Below are 12357 nucleotides of genomic sequence, written 5' to 3' on the forward strand. Positions count from 1 at the left end.
CCCCTATGGGCCCATTAAAGGGCCACATTTGTCATATCATTAGGGGATGATATGTAATATAATGGCAGCACTGTTGGCAGTTTGTGCTATTTACATTCTTCAACAAGGCTGATAGATGAGTCCAAAATAGCATCAATTCTTATACGTTTTAAGACCTTAGATATGTTTCACAGCACAACCATCTGCCAATGTTTGCTCGACCTTCTGTCGCAGAGGCTGGCAGTGCCAGTTAATGCTGTAGCTCCAGTGTCTTAAGTCATCTTAGTTGATGCCTGGGCGACATCTGTCAGACATCTGTCACCAGCCAAAAAATATATACCTTACCTTTTATCTTCAATTGAAATTTTGTGCCAGCTCTTACTAGAGAATATCAGTACTAATCCATTGTTAAATTAAACTTATTGCTTATTAGTTATATTATGTATAAATATATTATACAAGTATAATTTATGATGCAAGTATTTAGTTGCATTCCACTACTGTTAGTCTATTAAGAGAGGTGTAATAAGTTCAACCTGTGCTTACCATTTATCCATGTACATGAACTCACCTACCTTTATACTTTTGCATCTTTTACACAATTCCCTTCCTTTTTTCTTTTTTTAACCATGTAGACTTTCTTAAGCCAAAGTAGGTTTGGGTCAGCTTTTAAGACATAATTTTATTTCTATAAAATTTTAGTTACACATAGGATATATATCCAAAGCACACAACACTTACTTCTTTGGCCTTTCCATTTGAAGATGTATAATGATTTGTACCCTATTCTATAGGTAGTACCCTGTGTCCGTAAACTTACTTCCATATTTCAGTTAGTTAAGCCTCTTTTTGTTTTTCATAAGGTTATCATTATTTAAAAAGGAATCACAAACAATAATCTATATTCCCCAAAATTAGGTCAGGATTTATTATATTCAAAAGGGAAATAATGTCTTCTGTATTTCAACCTTTAACTAACCTTTTATGTCCCTTTAAACCTTGTTTTGTTTCAATACATCAACCGTTAATAAACCATTATAAGTACCTTCATGTTACTATGGTATTTAACCTTAAATGTACATTTAAATTCACAGCACAGCATTCACCCATACACACACACACAAGCTGGCAACAAAATGAAAGACAATTTAACAAATAAACCCCAGGTTGCAGGCCTGATCGATGCTCGGGTACATGGTGGCCAAATGACAAAGAAGTAGCTTCACTCTTTTAGTGCAGCAGATACGCTTGTATATGGAAAGCATTGTGCCTTCTATGACTAAAGCATGAAACTTTATCAATTGTTTCTATAAGCCATTGTGTTTATTTTCAGACGTGGAGGCATTTCAGATTTGACCTCTGGGACAGGGCATAGCCCCCTGGAGTGATGAGTTTGGATCAAACTAGCATGCTAGCTTCTGATTATAATGTTTGCTAATGTGCTAGCTAGTCATATATTCCATAGAACACACAGCAGAGGATGTCAATGTTTTCAACAAGCTAATAAACTTTTATACTATAACTAACCGAGCAAATATAACAGTTCAGTACTCACAATAGCTGCAGGTAAGTCACACAATCCCACTGTTGGATCTCCACGTTGGTGGAGTGAGCAGGCAGGTTGATGGCGAGCTGAGGGCTGACCGTGGCGGGCTGAGGGCTGACCGTGGCGGGTTGACAGGGGAGTCCTCTCCGTCTTACGTCGTCGTTAAAGAAGCTACCAGGCTTCACTTGGCCACCTGGAGCGCTGGCTGTTGACACCGACTGGCTGTAGTGATCCAAAGAAACTTCCAGACCTTAGCCGAGTCACTCTCAGTTCAGAACATCCGCCATGGCAACTAACTTAGCTAGTTAGCTGGAAAGGCTAATAATAACACAATATCAGCTCCCGCGTCTGTGACTGAACTTCTCACAGTACACATACAAATGTTCACTGGTTAGCAGTCTTATGTTCTAATTTATACAGTGCACTAAGTGGCAAACCACACTTTAAACCAGTTTTACAACAGTTCTGAGTCTTTTTTTCCCCTCACTCAATCCACCAAACACCGAGCGTGGCCATCCAGCTGCTCGCTAATTTCTTTTTTTGGTCTACCCACGCACCTCGTCAGGTGCCGCCCCCCAGCCAATCACAATGCAGGAAAAATGACATGACAATCAACCAACCACATATGGTAAAATCCAACAATACAGGTTGTACTGTTAACTCCACCTTCTCACTATGTAGAATGCAAACAACGTAAGCCTATTTGAAGTGGCCGAAGTGTTTATATAGAGCAGAACATGTTGATACTGGCCACAACATATTTATTCTGAGTAGGAAAAGAAAATTAGCTTCTAGCAACTAGAGTTTGACAAAAATATTAAGATTGGACTGCAATTAAAGTATGTACTCCTTGGCTGTTGCTCTGCACTTGGCAGTAAATCACCCTGCCATCAACAAGTGGTTTAATATGTGGCTGTGTTTTCTTGCCTTTGATACTTTTGAGCCATGGGTGGGAGAGTACTGGGGAGTGGTAAGACTAGTAGCTTGTTTTATTAGCCTAATGTCCTAAATGCATGTCTTTGCCCCAGGGAGCCTGTTCCACTTGGCCAAAGAAATAAGTGAGCCTCACGGGGAGCAATTAACAGCACAGGAACTTTCCTTTTAAAATATACATGCTGCTAACAGGACCTGCTGTTAATGAGGTCCACTTTCCCTATTCGATCATTCTGTACAAGAATATTGCATTTCTCTTGCTTTTGAGCATCTGCTCAATTTATAACTACAGCTATTTGAGAGAGACATTTCACTACAAGATCTCCATTTTTGTTGTTCAGGCCATTCTAGGATTTCTCCTACCCACTGTGGGGAATAACAATCAAGCAGTATGTAGGTCAGGCTTGCTGAGAAGTAGGCACTGCTCAAACCAATCTTTTACATCCCTCCATCATACCCTCCGCTCTGCCTTTGCACCCCAAGTCGGAGCATATGTTCTCTCTAGCTGCTTGTCATCTATCTAGGCCTGCTTGAGTATTTAATGAACATATGATTCATCTCACATGCGCTGAAATTAAGCTTCATTTACATTTCATAATAACAAAGCGTCACAGAGAAAAATGCAAGCAAGGCGATCAGACACAGACACAATGGGACAAGATTTTAAAATAGCTAAATAAAACTTTAATAGGTCTAGTTGCGAATGTACATAAATTGCACAGCCACATTTTGTCAACACAATTTCCTCTGTACATTATTGTTTTGTCACTGTCGTCAAAGGAAGCAGAATCCAGCAAATACTTTATACTTTCAACATACTTACAAAAGTATTTTCTACAAGATAATAGAAAACATACAACATCTTTTACTTTATTTATAGCTTTATGTTTTGATTGATCTTTTGTCGGACTGGCTGAACTGTGTGAAGTGTGAGCTCATGGTTTTCTGACTCATAAAACAGAACTGATGTGGGAATGTGGATGGGGTAATTGAAATGATAGCTGAGAAGTCAAATTAGAAACCAAACAAAAGAATGCGTCTTTTACTTTGTCCAGATGTATTGATGTAGCATACATGATTTTCATTATGGTACGCTGCAGTTTAAAGCAAGACTATGTAACTTTTTCTGAACCACGACCACTGCTAAACTCTAAGCTCCTGCCATACTAAACCATGGTACTGTTTTAGCTAAATGCTAAGCCATAGTTTACTGTTTAGCTGAACAGTAGTTTGCATTTAGATATAAATACTAGTTATTAGTTATTGTAACAGTAATTGTGCGTTATACAGTAAAATGTATCTAAAATTTGCTAACATTTGCTAATCAAATTTGACAATCAAAAGCTACTTGTCATAATTGACCAAGTAAGGCCGTAACATCCAACTGTTTAGCTAGCAAAAATACTAAACTATTGTTAAACATTTCTGTTAGCTAAACAATAGTTGAACTAAAGTTTAATTCTAAATTGTACACAATAGTTTAGCATTTAGCTGTAATGCTAAGCTACTGTAACAGAAGTGCGGGTGGAGAGTCAACAGAGTAGTAATGTGCCATACTCGTCATAACAAAGTCAAGCTGTAATGTTGGCACCAAAACTTCCAATGGTTTAGCTAGCAAAAATGATAACAATAGTTTAGCATTCACTTAATTTAGCTGCTAATTTAGATGCTAAATACCTGTTCTGCTTTTACATTAGCATAAGTGGAGAGGAGTCATAAAGTTATTGAACTGAATCAATGTGCCTTTTACAGCAAAAGTTTCCCAAAATTTGTTAACATTTGCTAACATTAGGCACCAAAAGCTACTGATCATAACAGACCAAGTAAGACTGTGAACAATAGTTTTGCATTTAGCTAAAATGCTAGGCGATTGCAACTGCACATGTGGAGAAGTCATAAAGTCAGTGAACTGAATCAGTAATGTGCCACCAAAAGCAACTGGTAAAAACAGACCTAGTAAGGCTTTAGCAGCAAAACCTCTGAGTACAAGGTAGCTTACTGAACTGAATGACAGAGTCTTTGATTACTTATGAATTCCACCGTTGTAAGCAGAAGAATGTGTTATTTCTTCTACCAAAAGTAACATGTTCCTACTTTAATCTGCAGTCGTACAATATAGTTTAAGGACTGGATGCCTGTAAGATATGAGGAGGAGAAAAGTCCTATATGATTTTTTTGCTACCAGAGGATTCTTTAGTCTGAGGCTATTTGTTTCTATTCAAACAGGAAAAAGCTGTAAATACTTCTGTTGATCAGATATAACAATTTGAGATTGAGTTATACCAAAAATCCCTTTCTTCGGTTTTGAACTTTGCCACGTTTTTAAACACCTGAAACAGGTGCTGTGCTAGAAAAAAGCTAATTATAAACACCAACCACTGAACGTAAAAGTGCATAGAACTAGACTGATGAGAAATACAGGATTGTGCTTGTGAATCTCATCGAGACTGGACTCAGCTTGGCCTGAAACCAACTAGGCATCCTCCATGACTTCCCAAGAGTTGAACTCCTACTTAGTCAGTTTTTTTGGCTAGCGATATTACACTCTAATTACAAAAACAATAGCTTCAACAGGGAGAACACTGAAAGGTTAATTTAATTGTATAGTTCTACCCGATGAGGACAGATGACCGACTAAGCTATTTTGTATTTACAATATCCATAATGATACAGCAGAGTTTGAGCACAAGATACATTTACAAAAAGCTCTGTTAACATTAGGTAAAAATAATGTAAGCATTTTATTTACACTTTCCCAGGCTGTCCAGCCTCTTGATACACTCAGTTATCATATGTTCACTATATATGTCTGCAGCAAGCCAATCATCATCATCATCATCATCATCATCACCATCATCACCAAATTGGCAACTAAAGAAAACAAATGGTGATACCGACGCTACCATTGGCTCTAGAGCAAGGATGAAGCATGCAGAGCCTCACACTTGATGTATATATTCTGTTACAGGTAAGAAAAATGGATACAAAAATATACAAAATACAGATGCTGAGACGGGATGGCGCAATGACAAGAGAGATTAGAAGGACTAAACCCCATGTTAAGACCAACTGTGAGTCAGCATCTTCACATTCAGAAGAATGGGGGATGAAAGAGGGTGGAGGTGAGTAAGAAAAAGAGACTAAGAGAAGAAAAGAGAGAGAGAAATGATGCCACTAGGATTAATAGAGTCACAGTTTGGATGCAGCATACTTCATTACCACTGACAAACAAAGCAGTTAAGAGAGAAAATGTTGTAACTAAGGGGGCCATTATTACAATGGCTCACCAGTCCAGTGTATAGTATGAGTGAGTGTGTTTAAACACGTCTCTCAATAGCTCTTGTGCTACTAGAGAAAGAAGACCACAACCCCAAAATTAAAATCTGGGTTTAACTGATCTGTGTCTTTAGGAGCAGTGATGAACACCATTAGGAGAACCGAACACGTGACTGTGCAAGCTACGCCAAAGCTGCTCAAAACTACTGTACAGACATTCCTCTCAGCTGTAGTGCATACTGTATGTAAAGGGTTAAGCATCTTGGATGTTTGAAGGGATGACTGAAGCGACGGTGCTGATCACTGCTCGGTGTGGTCTCCTCCTCCAGGGCTCTAAAGCAAGCTACACACTACAGTCTTTCATCGTTAGAGAAGAAAAATAAAACTAGATCTCACTCCTAAATAAAGGGCTGCTTTTATATTTGAGATTATCAAATATAGGTTTATGTGTGTATACTCTATAGAAGAAATAAAGAAAAATGCATACATCTATATTAAATTTCATTAATATAGTATCACATAGAATTCATTTACTTTAGTATTCATAATACATTTAAGTGTGTACAATTTATTTTTGTATCCTTTACAAATCCACAGTATAAGTTGTGCCTTCTTTTTTTTTTTTTTGCAGAAATAGGGGAGCTGTGGGATAAAGTCAAGGTGTGTTCCTTACTTAAGGCGTTTCATGTACCAATAGCTTTTCACAAAGTGCACTACATAGGGATGGTGGGGGGGACATGGGGTCAGCGGGACGCTCAGGAACACACCCAAGGAGTGAGAAGGGAAATAAAGAAGATTGTTTTAGACTAAAAATATCTATTTTTAGCTCCTATTTGGTTCTTTATAAACAGTGACTTTAAAATAAAGCACTAGAAAGTAATCCTCTCAAGAAAACTGAAGTGATAATCCTCAATGCGTGTTATTGTTTTTAAGTGCGTCCACTTGGTCATCAAGAGGGAGTGGATTAAAGAGAGAAGAGGAGGAGAGGAGGGTTGCTAGGGCGACCGTGTCTAGCGGTCATCACCGTGTGTGGTTACATAGTGGTTTGTCCCAGGTGTAGGCAGGGTTTGAATTGTCCCAGCGACTGCACACATCCGCTGGCAAAGTGTTTGACTGATGGACAGCTTTGAGTTTCATATGTACAAGCTCCGCCCCGCCTCCTCTGGCCGCCACCCTGATAATGAAGGCCGTCTGGTGATCTTGTTTTCTTGGTGATCTGTCCATCACGCTGCAGTCCCGCCTCTTCTGGCTGGCCACTCAGAGCGATGTCCTTTCTCCTACACTGTGTCCAAAAAGTGGAAATGTCCTCTAAAAGTACTGTCTGCTTTTAAAAACACACGCACACCCTTGCAGTCTGTCAAACAGGCATGCATCCATGCATGCACGGAGACGTCCTCTCACTGAATAACTGTACACTCGCAGGCACTCAACAATCACTCGGGGCAGATACCAGTCTGTCTAGCAGTTACTGCTGTTCCTGAACTCTCCGTTCTCAGTAATCTGCAATTTGGTGGGGTTGGTGGGGGAGATGCCGTTGCGGGTCTGCATGCTGTAGCGTTCCTTCAGCTGGGTCAGAGCGCTCATCAGACGGGCATTGGCTGCATCCAGCGACGCTATGCGCTTCTCCTACACACACACACACACACACACACACACATGAATACAGTTAGAGAATCGCAGTATTGAGTCTCAATAAAAAACTTCATCTAAATTTAGAGACATGCCGTCATGATCTGTTCCTCCTCAGAAGGTTGTGCAGGAGCCTCATGCATGAACATTTTTAATTCTTATCCTAAACCTCTCTTACCTTCTTTGTGAGCCTTCCTTATACATGTCAGATTCACTAAACCTTCTTAACTGCACAAGGTAGTTGTAAATAGCTCATTTCAGCTTGTAAAATGCCTCCTGTTCATGTAGTAGGTGAATGTTGGTGAGATGTAGTCATAATCGACAGCCTCAAACTGCTATATAAGGCTACCCTTCCACTTGAGGGCAAGTTTCATTCACAGAAATGTCATCCCAGGAAAAAAATATTACTGAATTGTAGTGCAGTGCCAAAATCTAAATTCTAAAAACAAGAACTCCAGAATATCAAATTTGCTTTATGTCTTACTTATGTTGATTTCAGTAACATTTAAACTCCAAATTCATTCAGAATAATAATAATCAAACAATATGTGACTCTTGCGACAGGTCTGGGCCACTAATAACATTTGTTTGTGCCTATGAGAAAATTTGAAGTATGAAAAAATTGATAAATGTGACAAATGATGTGCCACTTAAAAATTTGTTTCTACGAGTTCTTGCATGTGGCCGATCGTGTTAACTGTATGAGCTGAACCACAGAGGCGAGCTTCCCTCCCTGTCTTTATAATGAGCTTTTTATTTTCTTTCTCTCTGCCTGTTTACAGAGGGAGACAACGTATTGTCTTACTGTGCCGTGTTTGTTTGCAGATGCAAATTCTCATTACTTTAGGCGTGAAGGAGATTAATCATCTATGCATGTTTGTGTCTGGGTTTTTGTAAATGTCACGTTGCAGCATGGTTGTATTTTTGTTCTAGTTATGTAGTAAAATCACATGTTTGCGCTTAAACGTGTGTGTCTGTGTGTGTGTTTGCACACATGTAATGTACACTTTTTGTAGAGTTCAAAAGAAATGGTATCAGAGACAACTATAACAAAGATTCCTGCAGTGTTTAATCCGTGATGCCCACACAATCACTCTGCTTAATTTGTAATTGCATTCTCAACAGTAAACATTCAGAATGTGCTTTAAAGAAACTATTTTTTCTCTAAGAGGGATTTTAATAACAGTTTTCTATGAATAAGAACCACCATGGATTATAGACGAGCTACATGTTGACAGAAAACTAGGTAAGAAATTCGTAAATGTATGTTTTATAAGTGAGAGTGGGAGGGAGCTGAGAAATGCTGCTCAGCCATTCAGGCTTGTCACTGCCAGAGCTGAGACATCTATGAATTAAACATCTCTTTGTATTTCAGTGACCCTTTGTTTCCTCGAGCAGAAGACACAAGTGACACGTACAAATTTGAAACACAAAGACAGAAAGTATCAACAAAACCATCTGCAACCTGCACAGTGGCCGATAGAATCGTCCTGTCAGTCTACGTGTTCTAAAAGGGCAAACTGACCTGTGCATCGATGATCTTCTGTTTAGAGTCTACAACCGCCTGCATGTCTGAATGATCCTTCTTGAGCTCCTCCTCCACTGACATTAACCTGGAAATGTAATCGAGTGGAGTCAGTGTAACAGGACAAATTTAAACAGATGCTCACTGCTGCATTTCAACCACACAGCTTCCTCCTCCCTACCTGCTGATGATGCCCTTCATCTGGAGGTCCTTGTCGTCCTGCTGTCTGCGCAGGCGCTCCTCTGACTCCTCCAGCCTGGCCTGGTACTCCATCAGCACCTTCTGTGCCTGTTCGTCCTGACCCTTCAGCCGGGCCTCGTACTCTTCCAGCTTCTGCACCGACGCTCGCAGCTTCTCCTGCAGAACTGCGATCTCCTGCTGGTACTGAATAAAGAAGCAGCGAGATGAGGAGAACATCATCATCGCTGTTGTCATTATCATCACGATAACGACCATCATCATCATCATCATCATCGTCAGCCCTATCAGCGGGCACCCCGTCTTCATTACCATAGCTGACGAGAACGAAAAAGAAATCTCTCAATCAGGTCTGAGATTGTCTCCTGTTGTTTCTGATAATTTCTGTCTGGAAACGAGAGACTGCCTCTCTCAGGGAATCACATGGTTCATTTGTGGCCTGTATAGCTGTACTACAAAACTTTCTTTTAAGTTTTTTTACCCCGTCCCTAATCAAATGATCTTTTTTCTTTCTCAATCGATACGCCCACTGACATTAACAAGCTTTTTTCAATACTTGCAAAGCTTTCACTGCAAAAGCTTAAAAACAGTGTCAAATTCAGCTGCTCACCCTGTCAGACCTCTGCTTTGGCTCAGAAACCAACGACCTGCTGAGAGGTTAAACTGGCAAAAAACAAAAAGAAAAAAGAGAAAGAAAGGAGAGGGAATATAGAATGAATAAAGACACAGAGGAGGTGAGAAGAGAGGGATGGAACCAGTGAAATAGGAGTCAAGTTTGTGAAATAAGCTCTGAGAATCTCTCCCTGACCTCTCGCTGGACCACAGAGAGGCTTTTTTCAAGGGGGAAACAAACACAGCAATCAAATCTCTCCTGGATAGAAAAACACAATTCTTGTAAAAGTTAAAGACCCTGTGATGTGTCACTGGAAGAACAGTGAGAGAGATGCTAAAGACAGCAACACCAGATTAAGTGAATACAGCCACGCTAGCTGCTCTGTGAGGGGTGCCTAGCCAAGAGGTGCTAACAATAACAATGCTAACATACTAATGTAGCATGTAATTTTTACCATGTTCACAGATACAGTTAGCATACAATATTTGCTAATAAGCACTGAGCACAAATTGCTGAGGCTAATGGGAATATTTGTTAATTAACCAAAGTATTAGACAAATTAAAATTTTGCTAGATAGACTTGACGAGATAAATAATTTAAGGAATCATCTGTTAGTTATTACACTTAATCCTGAGGATGATGGATGTGTGAACCAAATGTCACGGCAATCCATCCAACAGTTGTAAAGACATTTCACTCAAAAGCACAAATGTCAACCTCACAATGGCGCAAGAGGAAAGGTCAGGGGATCACCAGATTCACAAGACTCCATCCTCTGAGGACCATGAATGTCTGTACTACATTATGCTGTGATCCAGCCAGTAGTTGTTGATATTTCAGTCTGGACCAAAGTGCTGGACTCTAGCCACGCTGCTACTATCAAAAGTGTTCAGATCATTTTATTTTGGTGTAATGAATGGTATAATTCTTGACAAAATTCTCCTTTATTTAAGCTGGGAGTAAAAGTAAATAAATATGTTAGCATCAATATTTAAAACAAAAGTCATCTATTACAAAATGTTTATCCCTAACAGCCTAAAACTAAAGAGAAAGTAAAATGGCCAGTTTAACTGTGTGTTATATCTGAGCTCGCTCCAGCTCATCATTCAGCAATAAGTGTTGGAGAAGATTGTGAAAGACGCACTATCAGAGCCCCCTGGATGATCAGATCTAATTACAGTGAGGATGCTGCTGTGATCATTTATCTTTCCCTGTCACCTTCTACTTATTTTCTCACGTCACTCTCCTGACTACCACTGGGACATTATTCCCATCACACCCCACTTCCCAGGAGGAATAGTGACCTCAAATAGATTTATCTTATCGTCAGCTCTGCCCTTTCTCTCTACTGTTCTCTCCATCTCCAATATCCCTCTGCTCTTGTCACTAGATCCCCTGAGAATGAATGACATCTACTGTATCTGTAGCAGCCTTTGTCCTGCCCCTCAGTCCTTGCACTGGTCTCCCTCAAATGCACAATACATCGAGTCCGCACGGCACCGATGCCTTTCCCTGTGTCCTCTCATCTTAAATACAGGACACCTAATCAAACTACTGTAGAAGCTCAACCACTGTTTGAAAAATACAATAAATGTCTTGTTTATATTTGTTACAGGGGTCAGAACTGAATTCAGACTGCTGTATTGTGACATAAGACCGCAAAGCATCTTAAAACCTGAGAGTAAATCTTAGTTCAATCTGCGATTTTTAAATATTTAGTGAAATAAAATTTTGCTGAAATATAACCTTGTGTCTTTGCATCGCTGACCTTTCCTAAATACTTGTAAATAAATAATATTGTCTGGCTTCAAATACAATATTGACTGCACCTGTTTCTTGCAGATGTGTATTTGAAATCCCATGAACGCAAAAAGTATGATTAACACATCTGAATATTGATAACACACAGCAGGACAAAAGCGAGTGGGAAAACAAAGGTGTGGTATGAACAGATGCATCTCTGCATCTTCTGTCCCGATGTTCCAGGTAGGTTAATATTTCCAACCATACCAACATCTAACCCACATATTACCCCAAAGACAATTAATTCAAAATGGAACTAAAGAAAACTATCTTAAGAAATAGACCAATATCTACAGTATATAAAATATGAAGTAAAATAAAAAATATTTGAAACAAATAACTAGGAACTGGTTTTAAAAAAATAAAAACTTAAAAAAAAGATGGATATAAAAATCAACCACGACAGTGTAAATGTTTTGATGATTAGGGCCTAAATTAAATGATACAGCAGGGTAGGTCATTAGACTTGGGAAAATATGGTGACATAATATAATGATTTCATGGATGGTCAATGAAATCAGCAAGTTAATCAGTTCATTAATCGCATTAACTGCAATACAGCTGATGCATTTAATTAATAATTCCACACCAAATATCTATAGTGACATATTTTATATGGTTTACTCTTCTTTTTTAATATTAAAGCAAAAGTAGATATAAATGTTTTACGATTGCAGATTTATTATGGAATGTAAGCAACTGGAAATTTTGTGTTATCTTGCAGGAAAGTCTTTCTCACATCTTTTCTAACCAGAGTAACAATCATCTTCTGCTTTGAGGCGTAAAAGGCAAAAATTCTAAGCACTAAATTTCAACCAATTTGTGTTTCATACATACAATGTAATGAAACACTT

The 12357-nt window shown here is 39.0% G+C and overlaps 1 protein-coding gene across 13 annotated transcripts in view; it reads right to left on the bottom strand.

The window, feature by feature from the left end:
* Window positions 1–3119: 3119 nt before the first annotated feature.
* The window catches only part of dab2ipb (DAB2 interacting protein b), a 149625-nt gene continuing 140387 nt past the window's right edge, over window positions 3120–12357 (bottom strand). For all 13 annotated transcript variants that reach the window (XM_056403006.1, XM_056403007.1, XM_056403005.1 and 10 more), the window contains 3 exons: window positions 9070–9272; window positions 8889–8976; window positions 3120–7360 (listed from right to left, as the gene is read on the bottom strand). In XM_056403006.1, coding sequence (XP_056258981.1) covers window positions 7193–7360; window positions 8889–8976; window positions 9070–9272 — 459 coding nt within the window. In that variant the 3' untranslated portion in view covers window positions 3120–7192. The remainder of the gene's footprint in view (window positions 7361–8888; window positions 8977–9069; window positions 9273–12357) is intronic.

Source organism: Seriola aureovittata, chromosome 18 (assembly GCF_021018895.1).
Source record: "Seriola aureovittata isolate HTS-2021-v1 ecotype China chromosome 18, ASM2101889v1, whole genome shotgun sequence".
Taxonomy (NCBI): domain Eukaryota; kingdom Metazoa; phylum Chordata; class Actinopteri; order Carangiformes; family Carangidae; genus Seriola; species Seriola aureovittata.